Here is a 12,986-nt window from a genome sequence, read left to right as displayed (position 1 = left end):
TAAGATCCTGCCCCATCCAGTTTGACACCCACCCAAGCTGTTTGGAGCAGCTTTTCCATATGAATGGCCTGTCCTGGCTCAAGCTCTAGACCACATGTGTCAAACACAAGGCCCGCGGGCCAAATCCGTCCCGCCAGGCCTTGCAATGTGGCCCGCACCGCGCTGTCATCACTGCACTCCGCTGCGTTTCCATCACAATGACAGTTTATGACTGTTCAGTAAACCATTCGGCCCGCAATTTAGGCTGGATTTTAGATTTTGGCCCCTTCTCTGATTGAGTTCGACACCCCTACTCTAGACTTTGCTTAAATCTCTCAGAAAAGCAGCAGCTGGTGTCAGCATGTTCCATACTTATCAATAAGAAACCCAAGACCTAGCACTGTCACCAGCCTTCCTTCCTTCACAGCTGGGCCTTGCCCAGACACTTCTAAGTCCAATACAAATAGGAAAACTCTGCAGATCCCTCTGTAGTACCTGTTGGGTGGCCCAGGCAATGGCTGCCTTTGCACCTCCTGAAAGAGGCAGTGCACCTTACCATGGGCAGCTTCAGACCACACCAGATTACAACTCTACACATCCACAGTGACACACTCAAGGGGCAGACTCAGTGATCAGCAAAGCCCCAATGGAGCTTCCACAGGGGAGCCTCCTGCACAGCAGCGCTTCCACTTAGTCACAGCTGGTCCTCACAGCCAATGGGCCTGCAGGTGATGCTAACCGCAATCAAGGCTCAATTACAACAGGACAGTGCACACAGCCCACACGGGTGTTCCTAGAGTGCCAGCATAGGTGACTGGGGAGACTGAGCCATGGGGTCCTGCAGTACACCTACTATACAAGGCCACTGGAACAATTCCAGGAGACATAACAGCTCTACCTAATACATAGAAACAAATACAGGAAAGCAGCCAACATGCAGAGACAAAGAAATGGGATGGAAGCAAGCTAACTCCTGCATTCAGAGTTCAAAATAATGATTATAAGGTTGTTCAAGGAACTTAATGAAACTTCTAAGGATCTTAGTGAAAATGTCAAAGACATTAAAAAGGGACAGTCAGAAATTAAGCATACACTAACTAAAATAAAGAATAATTTATAGGTATTCAACAGTAGCATAGAGGATTCTGAGAATCAAATCAATGATTTGAATATAAGGAAGCAAAAAACATCCAACCAGCCAAAACCGGTTTGGCTCAGTGGATAGAGTGTTGGCCTGCGGACTGAAAGGTCCCAGGTTCGATTCTGGTCAAAGGCATGTACATTGGTTGTGGGCACATCCCTCGGTGGGGGTGTGCAGGAGGCAGCTGGTCAATGTTTCTCTCTTATCAATGTTTCTAGCTTTCTATCCCTCTCCCTTCCTCTCTGTAAAAAATCAATAAAAATATATAATTTTTAAAAAGTGATAATCTTAAAAAACAAACAAACAAACAAAAAAACAACAACAACATCCAACCAGAAGAAAAAGTATCCAAAAATATGAAGATAGTATATGGAGCCTCTGGGATGACTTAAAGTGAACCAATATTTGCATTATGGGGGTGCCAGAAGGAGAAGAGAGAGAGCAAGATGTTGAAAACCTATTTGAGGAAATAATGACCAAAAACTTTCCCTACCTGGTGAAAGAAATAGACTTACAAGTCCAGGAAGCACAGAGAGTCCAACAAGAGGAACCCAAAGAGGCCCACACCAAGACATCATAATTAAAATGCCAAGAGCAAAAAACAAAGAGAATATTAAAAGCAGCAAGAAAAATGCGGTTAGTTACCTACAAGGGAGCGCCCATACGACTATCAGCTGATTTCTCAACAGAAAATTTTTCTTAAAAATATATTTTGTTGATTTTTCTTACAGAGAGGAAGGGAGAGAAATAGAGAGCTAGAAACGTTGATGAGAGAAAAACATCGACCAGCTGCCTCTTGCACACCCCCTACCAGGGATGTGCCCGCAACCAATGTACATGGCCTTGACCGGAATCGAACCTGGGACCTTTCAGTCCACAGACCGACACTACCGCTGAGCCAAACCGGTTTCGGCGCTCAGCAGAAATTTTGCAGACCAGAAGGGAATGGCAAGAAATATTCAAAATGATAAATAGTAAGGACCTACAACCAAGATTACTCTACCCAGCAAAGTTATCATTTACTAGTAGAATTGAAGGTCCAATAAAGATCTTCACAAACAAGAAAAAGCTAAAGGAGTTCATCACCACCAAACCAGTATTACATGAAGTGTTGAAGAGTATTTTTTTTCTCTTTTTCTTTTTTTAATTTTATAAATCTTTATTGTTCAGATTATTACAGTTGTTTCTCCTTTTATCTCTCCATAGCTCCCTGCCACCCGGTTCCCACCCCACCCTCTGCCCTTACCTCCCCCCTGCTGTCTTCATCCATAGGTGTATGGATTTTTGCCCAGTCTCTTCCCATACCCCCCACACAGACACCTCTTTCCCCCTGAGAATTATCAGTCCCCTCCCATTCTATGCCCCTGATTCTATTATATTCACCAGTTTATTCTGTTCCTCAGATTTTTAATTCATCTGACTTTTAGATTCACTTGTTGATATGTATTTGTTGATCATAATTTTTATCTTTACTTTTTTTCTTCTTTTTCCTCTTTTTAAAGAATACCTTTCGCATTTCATATAATTCTGGTTTGGTGGTGATGAACTCCTTTAGCTTTTTCTTGTCTGTGAAGCTCTTTATCTGGCCTTCAATTCTGAATGATAACTTTGCTGGGTAGAGTAATCTTGGTTGTAGGTTTTTGCTGTTTATCGCTTTGAATATTTCTTGCCACTCCCTTCTGGCCTGCATAGTTTCTGTTGAGAAATCAGCTGATAATCATATGGGTGCTTCCTTGTAGGTAACTACCGTAACTGTTTTTCTCTTGCTGCTTGTAAGATTCTCTCTCTGTCTTTTACCCTTGGCATTTTAATTATGATGTGTCTTGGTGTGGGCCTCTTTGGGTTCCTCTTGTTTGGGACTCTCTGTGCTTCCTAGACTTGTAAATCTATTTCCTTCACCAGGTGGGGAAGTTTTCGGTCATTATTTCTTCAAATAGGTTTTCAGTGTCTTGCTCTCTCTTTTCTTCTGGCACCCCCATAATTCTGATGTTGGTATGCTTTAAGTTGTCCCAGAGGCTTCTTACACTGTCTTCAACTTTCTGGATTCTCTTCTCTTCTTGCTTCTCTGGAGAAGTGACCTTTGCACCTTCGTATTCCAAATCTTTGACTTAATTTTTGCATTCCTCTAGTCTGCTGTTGGGTCTCTGTATAATATTTTTTATTTCAGACAGTGTATGTTTAATTGCTAGTTGGTCCCTTTCCATATCCTCAAGGGTCTTTCTCATTTCCTCGAGGGTCTCGTTAAATTTATTGGCCTTTTCTAGGATATTCTTGAAAAACCTTTTAACCGTGGTTTTGAACTCTATCCAGTCATTTGTTCTCCTCCGTTTCTTTCATTTGTGATCTGTTTCCTTGTCTTCTCATTTTCGCTGCTTCTCTGAGTTGGTAGGATAGCTTTGTGTGCTGGGTGTCCTATATGGTTCAATGGGTCAGCCTCCCAGTTACCTGAGGTGGACACTCTTGGTGCACCCCTTTGTGGACTGTGTGTACAGGCTTGTTGTACCAATAGTTAAGTCTTGATTTTTGTTGGTGTCACTGGGAGGAATTAATCTCCAGGCCAATTGGCTGTGAGAACCCTCTGTGTCTATAATGGAAGAATTGCTGTGCTGGAGACATGTTTTTGGGGCAGGACTTGTTCCAATAGGGCTTTGGTGCTCACTGAGTCTGCCCCTTGAGTGTGTCCCTTATGATAATAGTTGAAATCTGGTGTCATCTCACATCGACCACTAGATACACTAGTTTCTGGATCTCCAATGGGGTGCAGGTCAGCTACTGTCTGAGACCACCCAGCAGGAGCTGCAGAAAGAACTTCAGTTTTCTCCTCATTGCTTGGGATTTGGTGGTTTTGGAGCAGTCTGACTGGAGCTGCAGTTAGTTTGGTTAAGCTTCTACTGGGCAGGCCATTTATCTGCAAAAGCCACTGTGTGGAGCCTGGGCTGGTTTGTAGAATGGGCGGGATGGGTCTCGGGTTGTCTCTAGGCTAGGCAGTGGCAAACAGCAGTGGCTGCTGTCAGCCGTCTCTGCCTTTCACGTTTCTGAGTTTCCAAGTCCCCGCGTCCCGTGCTCCAGTGCAGTAAACAATGATTGCTGCACGCACTTCTGCAAAGAGGCTACCCTCACTTTCGGACCCGATGGCCGACAGACCAGTTTCTCCCTGTAGGCATCTGGGTCCCCTGAGTGTCCCCAGAAACTGGATTTCAGAGTGATTGGGAGCTTGTTTCCCTTCAGGTTGAAAAAAAGCCACTCGCCCAGTCTCCCGCCACCAGCCCAATTCATGTGCCTCCGTATCTCAGCTTTTCAGCGTTTGTGCTCCTTTCTCTTTCCTTATAGTTGTAAGACTTCCATTCAGCCAGCTTTCCAGTGGTTCTGGGTGATAGATGTTTTGTCTTTTAGTTGTAGTTTTGAAATTGTTGTGCGAGGCAGCAGTTTAGTTGTTTACCTTTGCCGCCATCTTGGTTTCTCCCTCTGAAGAGTATTCTTTAAGAAAAAGAAGAAGAAATATGAGCAAGAAAATGGCAATAAATACATATCTACTGAAAATTGCATAAAAAATAAGCAAACAAGAAATCTAATGAACAAAATAAATTGAATACAATAGCATCAAGAGGAATGGAAACATGGAACACACTGACAAATCTCAGAGAGGAAGGGTGTGGGGTGTGGGAAGAGATTAACCGAAAATATTATATGCATATATGCATTACCTATGGACACAGACAATAGGGTGGTGAAGGCTTGGGGCAGGGCAGGAACAGATTCAATGGGAGGATAAAAGGAAGGCATCTTTCATACTCTTCATAAAGATTTTTTTAAAAAGCAAACAAAACAAAAAAAAAAACCCACCCTTAAAATAGAAGAATATTAACCAGACTTCTCTGTCATCCTGTTTCTTTTAGCATGGAGGTTATGGACGATGTGCAGAAGCTCCTACCTGTCTTTCCTGGAGTCTACCCGCAGGCTCCATTCCTACAGGTGGCCCCTAACATGAACTTCATGCACAACCTGTTGCCCATGCAAAATTTGCAACCAACTGGGCAGCTGGAGTACAAGGTACCTGGATCTGGGAGAGGGCTTGCCCAACGAAACACATTTTAACACCTTTAAGAGACATGAGAGGCCTTCCCAGATTGAAGGGTGTCTGTGGAGAAGGAAAGCATCTGGGTGCGAGGGATGATTTCTCTAGTCTCTTTACAGCCACAGGTCCCTTAACATCAGTGGATGAGAGTACTTCTGTTTTCTCTCCTCCTCTCCCCCTGCCTCATCAATCTGTCCTTCCCACTCCACTCCTGACAGGAACAGTCCCTTTTACAGCCGCCTCCCCTCCAGCTGCTAAATGGAATGGGTCCCCTTGGCCGAAGGGCTTCAGATGGAGGAGCCAACATCCAACTACATGCCCAGCAGCTGCTGAAGCGCCCACGGGGACCCTCCCCACTTGTGACCATGACACCAGTGAGTAGCAGCACAGAGTCCAGCTTACTCTCTCTGAGACTTTTGCTAAAGCGGGTGGGAAAAAGAGGCTTTCCAACCTAATCACATTTTCCTCAGACTAGTAGACTTTTCCAGTTTTATTTTTTTGCTAACTTCTTTTCTTAATCAAATAATTTCTACACTGAAGCCTGCTCCCAGAGAGCCTCATCCTCGCGAACCACTTACACCTAGTTAAGTGCGCCTGCCCCTCTCAGTTTGGAGGTGGGGAGTCTTCTAGCTCAACCTTCCCACAGGTAGCTGCTCTCGGCCAGAGGGCAACACACGCTAACAGTTTTCTGTTATTTTTTGCTCTTTAGGTTGGTTTCCAAAATTACCTTCTATCCACCATTTCTCCTTTGATTAGCACTGCCTTGTGTTTTGGGTACCACCTGGATCACTTGTTTGGCTCTTACAAATTCTAGCCTGGTCAGTTGGTGTCCTCAGTCCCATCTCTTTTATATGATGGTTACATGCAAAGATTGTTACCCTCACCCCTCACTCTGGGTTGTTTATTTCAAGTTATTTTCCTGTCATGGGTAAATTCATTCATTCATTCATTTGATCATACAATCTCATAGTACCATAAGATTGGATATTGATTATATCTATAACTCTTTAAAACATTAATTTTTTTAAAGATTTTTTAAAATCTTACTCAGTTTCTATGCTTACCTTATCATGGATTAGTATCATAAGTGTGTGGCTTGGCACAGGTCTGGAAAAGGAAGGAAGCATGTTTACAGTTCCTGGCATCGCTGCCCCATTGAAATAGTGCAAGGCTGTATGTCATTAAGGGCCAGGGGACACAACGGGACTGGAAGGCGGCAGATGAACTCGGAGAGAGCAGGGTCAGGGCAGCTCTGAGGGCCAGGACTGCTTTGAGGGAGGCAGAGGGACTTGCTCTGCCCATTGGAGCTGTTCTTGCAAAGATCAGTAACAAACTTTTGTTGGTAAATCCAGTGGACAGTTTTAATTTTTGTCTTTCTGGACCCCCCCAACTGTGTTAGTCACTATTGGTCATTTTCTCTTTGAAATATTTTCTTTGGTTCTTTTCAATTTTCCTTTGTGCTTGTTCCTTGAAGTTGGTGAAACCCTGACTTTTATCCTAGGCCCTATTTCCATTTCTTTTTACATATTCTGTCTGGGTGGTTTTGTCCAGTCCCATAATTTTTGTTATCAGGTGATTCTGCAGCCCTGCATGCTCTTTTGGAGATATATGTCTTACCTAATAATAGACAAACATGTAAATTGACTGTACCTCTATATGCCCACAGCCAATCAGGTGTGGGTATGCAAATTAACCCTACAAAGATGGTGGGTTAATTTGCTTAAGCAGGCACAGAATGGCCGGGCAGGGTGGGATGCCTGCTATGAGGGGGAGAGGAGGTGGAGGGAGCTACAGGAACGGTCTTCCAGCTGGGATCAAGGACTTGTCGGCCCCCAGGCAGCCTGGGAGCGGGAACTTGGTGGCTTCCAGGCAGCCAGGGGAAGGAAGGCCTATTCTTGCACAAATATCAGGCAATGGGCCTCTAGTATATCTATATATATTTTAGAGGCCCAGTGCACAAAATTTATGCAAGGGGGGGGGGGGTTACCTCAGCCCAGCTTGCACCCTTCCCAATCCAGGACTCCTCAGGGGATGTCCGACTGCCAGTTTAGGAATTGGGCCTAAAACAGCAGTCAGACATCCCTCTCATAATCCGAGACTGCTGACTCCTAACCACTCGCCTGCCTACCTGCCTGTTCACTCCTAACTGAGTCTGCCTGCCTGATAGCTGCCTAACTGCCCTCCCCTCTTTGTCTGATCACCCCCAACTGCCTTCCCCTGCTTGCCCTATCACCTCCAACTGCTCTCCCCTGCCATCCTGATGGTCCCCAACTGCTTCCCCTGCCAGCCTGATCACCCCTTACTGCTCCCCCACTGCCAACTTGATCGTCCCAATTCCCTCTGCCTTGGCCCCCGCCACCATGGCTTTGTCTGGAAAGCAGGCAGGATGACTGGAAGTTGTCCAGTTGACCTGATCTAATTAGCATATTACACTTTTATTAGTATAGATGCCTGCCTACTGCACATATTTAGTTGGTATCCACAGACACTGACAGCTCTAATCCAGCATGTCCCCAAATGAACTTGGTCTGCCTATTAAACTGTGAAAGCACTGTCATCTCCTTATTCAACAAGCCAGGAATGTGGGTTTTATCTTTAAATCTTCCTCTTCCTTATTTCACATATAAAATTATTCACCCTTTGCCTATAAAGTAAATATCTTATTTCTGTCCGTCTTCACTGCTCTTCCTTAGACCACTGTCATCCTTTGCCTAAATTAATACAGTGGCCTCCTAACTGGCTTGCCACTAGCACTTTTCACTCTGCAGTTAACATACACGAGCCTTCTAAAATACAGATCTTGGAACATCATGTCCCTGTTTGAAGTCCTTCAGTGGTTTACCACTGCCCCCTCCTCAAAAAAAAGTTTTAATGTGGTATGCAACACCAGGAAGCACTGGCCACGGCGCTCCTCTCCTGCACCCCCCATAGCCGCCACCTCTCAGGCCTTTGTAGACTTGTAATAAGGGACCTGGCAACCCTAAAAGCTTTTAAACAATGGGATTACTCCAAAGATTTTTTGTTTTGGTTTATAATTATCCACTTCATAAAATGCTCCTTTGTATAACTTAAGTGTGATTTTTGCTTTAGTGCCTGAGGCCTGGTGACTATGTGAGCCCTGTGCATAGCTGTCAGGAATGCATAATGTCCGGTCCATAGCAGTGGGGAGAGCCACAGGAATGCCTGCTTGGTGGAGGTTCTCATTTCACTTACACGTGGTGGTGGGTCACTGCTATTTTAAAGCCTGGAATCGTGACCCTGGCCAAGCCGCTCAGCTGGTTGGAGCCTCTTTCCATGCACCAAAAGGTTGCAGGTTCAATTCCCAGTCAGAGCACATACCTAAGTTGTGGGTTTGATCCCTGTTGAGGAATGTATGGGAGGCAACTGATCAGTCAATATTTCTCTCTCCTTTCTCTCTCTTAAATCAATAAAAACATATCCTTGGGTGAAGATTTTTTTTTAATATATTTTATTGATTTGTACAGAGAGGAAGGGAGAGAGATAGAGAGTTAGAAATATTGACGAGAGAGAGTCATCGATCAGCTGCCTCTTGCACACCCCCTACTGGGGATGTGCCCGCAACCAAGGTACATGCCCTTGACCGGAATCGAACCTGGGACCCTTCAGTCCCCAAGCCGACGCTCTATCCAGTGAGCCAAACTGGTCCCAGCAAGATTTTTTTTTTTAAAGCATTGAATTGCAACTGCATAATTACATGTATTACTAAAATGTAGTTTTTAAGAACCCTCATGCCTTTCTGGAGTTAAAGAAACCTAAACTCTGGAAGTAGCACGAATCCGCACCCGAGGTCACATCTTAGCCCAGGGAACCAGCTCCTGCTGTTTTCTCGCATTCCCAAGTGCCCGCAGGCCTTCTCTGTTCTCTGAGCCTAGGACCTCGAAGGCCTGTGACTCCTTTCCCCTTCCTTGGCTAGCTCCTGTCCACGGGCCAGATCTCAGGTGAATGTCACCTCCTCCAAGACACCTTCCTCCGCTCCCAAGAGCCCCAGGGAGGACTTGGTCTTGCTGTTTTGAAATTGTCTTTGTACTTATCTCTGTCCTACACTAGGCTGTAAAATGAGGGTCAGAACTACATTTTATCCTGTAACATATAATAGATAGTAGGTATTCAGCTATTTGTTGGTAAATGAATGAATGAATGAATGAAGATGAATCAGAGGAAGAAATCCAAATTAAAATCACCTGAACAGGTAAAAATGGAAAAATAGAAAGCTATTGAAAGGTGTGTGTAGCCCAGGGGTCCTACGAAACATTGTGTGAATAAGAAAATGGAGGGGAGACCCACTCCCGGGGCAGTTTCCAGAAGGAGAGCTGTTGCAGAAGCAGCAGAGCTTGAGCCTGTCCTTTCTGTCTCTGTCAGGCAGTGCCAGCAGTTACCCCTGTGGACGAGGAGAACTCGGACGGGGAGCCCGATCAGGAAGCCGTGCAGAGGTAATGTGGCGGCGGCAGGCTCCCCTGCAGCCGCGAAAGGTCGCCTCTGCCCTGGGAGGGTTCAGTGCAGCTGCAGCGTTTGTGTGGTCTCTGCTCAAGCCAGATGGCATGTTCCTCCCACCTTGAAGGAACAGAAGACTCCCCAGAAAATGTCATTTCTGTAAACGCCATTGGAAGCCCCCTGAGTGAAAGCAAGAACCATAACACTCCTCTCCTCCCTCCGACCTTCCTTGTCGCCTGCCTTCATACTGCAGCTCCTAGTATTCACAGGGCGCTACGCCTGCTCCTACCTGCCGAGGACTGTTTACCGAACAGGAATTGGAGATTTGGATGACAGTGATCCTAGCTAGGCTAGCCATGGACCTCTGGCATGGACTCCTCCTTTCTGGGAGAATGAATACCTCTGGTACTGTTCGCTTGAAAAGAATATGCGGTTTGGGCCAGTGACAGATGCAAATATCTATGGTATGCAGAATCCTGTTGAGCGGTGCCTAATCCACAGAAAACAGCAGTGACCATCAGGCACACTGTGCTGTTCATTTTACCTCAGTTCCATTAGCCATGACCCTCAGCTCCTACCTGCCCCCTGTTTTAGTTGCCATTCTTATTTTTCCGGGGAGCGGGGTTTGAACAGAATTCAGCATTAATTCCCAGAAATGCAGGTGTTCCTCAAGATTGTATGTTTTTCCCTTGAGGGACATTGAAATAAAATAGTTTTCATGGGCTCTTGGGGGAACTTTGGGTGTCTTCATCAAATGGATATTAAACCACTAATGACTTACTCTTTTCCAAGTTTACATACCATTAATGCTGTATAGTCTGTTAACTGTTTTATCTTAAGTGGGCAATGTAGTTGCGAATGAAACAAGAGCATGTCTTAAGAGCCTGATGGTTGCTGGCCAGCACACTTCCTACCCCAGGCGCTCCGCTCCCTCCGTGAGAGGTCCCTGTGGGAAGCGGAGTGGAGAACAGAGGTGTTGGCAGGCGGGTCAGCTCCTCCCACAGCTTAGCCAGTAGAAGAACAACTGTAACTTCTTTTCCTCTTGCTGCTGTTGTTTCTGTAGTGTGCTAACAGAGTATGAAACTGTAAACGGGTCCTGCTGGTGTCGTAGGAGAAACTAGGAAAGAAACTGCCTCCATGCTTTAATTAGACGCAGTGTTTCACTTATCGTCTTTCTCTCGGACTCACTTCCTTGTGCCCCCCCTTTTTTTCTTCTTTAGATCAGCCTTTAAAGGATAATATTCCTTTGTTCTGAGACAAAGGAATAATGCTTAACCAGATGAAGGGAGCCAGTATCTTCCGATTAAAGGCAGCAGCTCTTCAACTCTTCCGCTTTTGAACCTTCTGTTTTCTTGTCCTGCCTTGTCCCCCCACCAAATTAATTCTAAGCATTTCTTGTGGTTTCACTTCTCGACCCCTAGAGAAGTTGATCCCAGCGAACAATATCAATCTGTCTTCTCTGATGGCTGGCTTGCAGTCAGGGCCTGAGGGAAGGGAGGTTTGAGTTCGCTCTCCCTGAATGGAAAGCTGTTTTCTGAGACCTGTAGTGAGGTCTGGTTTAAAACCTGGGGACCTGGGGTCGGAGACATGGGGACCTTCTGAATATCTCCCTTGGCTCATCTCTAGGAACCGTCCTTCGAGCTTATTTTCTCTTACCTTTTTTGAAACTTGGAGGGAACAGAATAATGATAAGTAGGGAAAAGATTCTTCTTATAAGTGGAAGGAAAGGATCATTCTTCTCTGTAGCTGCCTCTGCTCTCCTCTCCCAGGGCTGCTCGCACGCCCCAGGCACGCCACGCCAGCCCAGTCGTAAGCCGCTTCTCCTGGCGGTGGCTGAGCCTCACGCATCCATCTGTTCACTGTGGAGCCCTTTCGGAGCTCCGGCCGATTCCATTCGGAGTGCTGTACATTACCTTCTAATGCTTCTTGCTGAGGAACAGTCCTGCTGTTTTTTTACTGTGAAATGTGCTCCTGCTTGTTGCAGGTACTTGGCAAATAGGTCCAAAAGGCATACACTGGCCATGACCAACCCTACGGCCGAAATCCCACCGGACCTACAGCGGCAGCTAGGACAGCAGCCTTCCCGTTCCCGGGTCTGGCCCCCTCACCTGGTACCTGATCAGCATCGGTGAGTAGCCACATGAGCTATGTGAGCTCCTTGAGGCTCATCGGACTGGCACCCTTCTGGCTAGTGATGGTGACTAGCATCGAGGCTTTAAATAGCATCCTGAACTACGTCTTCTCACCTCCGTGCACTGAGCAGTGCACAGAGCAATGCAGGATTCTTCTTTCCCGTTGCCTTGTAGGTTCATGTATGGTCTGCATTGATTCTTGTGATTCTAGATGTTGACTCAGAGATGAAATGGAACTTGATGCCTGCAAGAAAGTGAAGCTCTCAGAGGGCCAACTGGATATGTAGCCATTTTAATAGATGACTTTTAGTAACACATTGCCCTCAGAGAACGAGCGTTTATTATCATGTTACCCCTGAGCAGTGAGCCAGGGTGTGGAGGAACACGGCCTTTGGGAGTGGGAGGGCAGGCGCAGCATCCTCTTCAGGCAGCCAGCCAAGCAGTGTTCTGATGGCAAGTCCTTTCGGGGGCTCTGTCACATGGGTAACTCATTCTCTTGAAAAAATAAACAGGAATTTAACCATAGCTGGCCAAGAAAACCTGACAAAATTGAATCCAAGTAAGCCTGGAAGCAAGAGGAATGCCACTTGACTAGATAAGGATGATTATCTTCTGTGAATACCTTGGTGGCTAAAAACCTTAGCTATGCACATTCTGAAAACATACCCAAACTCATGGATCTCACTCTCAAAGCCAGCCTAAATTCCTGGAGCTTATTTTATTATAATCTTTTTGAGAAGACAATGAAAAGCGTTCTTACTTGGGAAGGTTGAAAAGCAGTCAGATTTCAGGGACTTCAGTTTATAACGGTGCTGCTTAAATGTTGCAACTAGTCACACTGGCAAGCTTGGCTGTGTTTTTATTGTGACTCGTTCCCCATTGGGCATTGATGTCATTAGCAGAGACAGGTGAACTCTGAGCAGACTGAGGCGTGATTATGCCACGTTGGAACTCTGTAAGAAGGGAGATAAGCTTTTGCAAATGACCTTGAATAGCTTAGGGGGAAAAAAATAGTCTTGTTAGGAGTAGCAGGAATGATGATTCTCAAATAAAACTCAGATGACACAGAAAGTATTTCCTTAAGGAAAATCTCTCAGGACCTGCGTTGGTACTTGGAGTGATTATTGGAGAGCTGCCTTTCCATCCCATACATCTCCTACAATTTCTTCATGACCCTGCGCTCTACACTTCCCCAACAGACACACAC

The 12,986-nt window shown here is 45.7% G+C and overlaps 1 protein-coding gene across 7 annotated transcripts in view; it reads left to right on the top strand.

Annotated features, from left to right (window-relative positions):
• Positions 1-12,986, top strand: part of SIK3 (SIK family kinase 3) — a 233,161-nt gene that overhangs the window by 197,937 nt on the left and 22,238 nt on the right. For 5 of the 7 annotated variants that reach the window (XR_006740870.1, XM_036428321.2, XM_045577806.1 and 2 more), the window contains 4 exons: positions 5,017-5,170; positions 5,414-5,569; positions 9,576-9,646; positions 11,632-11,775. Coding sequence is in view for 6 of the 7 variants with exons in the window: in XM_036428321.2 (XP_036284214.1) it covers positions 5,017-5,170; positions 5,414-5,569; positions 9,576-9,646; positions 11,632-11,775 (525 nt within the window). In the remaining variant the exon portion in view is untranslated. The remainder of the gene's footprint in view (positions 1-5,016; positions 5,171-5,413; positions 5,570-9,575; positions 9,647-11,631; positions 11,776-12,986) is intronic. The other 2 variants (XM_036428322.2, XM_036428320.2) reach the window with 1 other exon arrangement.

Source organism: Pipistrellus kuhlii, unplaced genomic scaffold (assembly GCF_014108245.1).
Source record: "Pipistrellus kuhlii isolate mPipKuh1 unplaced genomic scaffold, mPipKuh1.p scaffold_m20_p_9, whole genome shotgun sequence".
NCBI classification, from domain to species: Eukaryota; Metazoa; Chordata; class Mammalia; order Chiroptera; family Vespertilionidae; genus Pipistrellus; species Pipistrellus kuhlii.
Note: the sequence above shows the minus strand (reverse complement) of the source record. Positions and strands in the feature narration are given on the sequence as shown.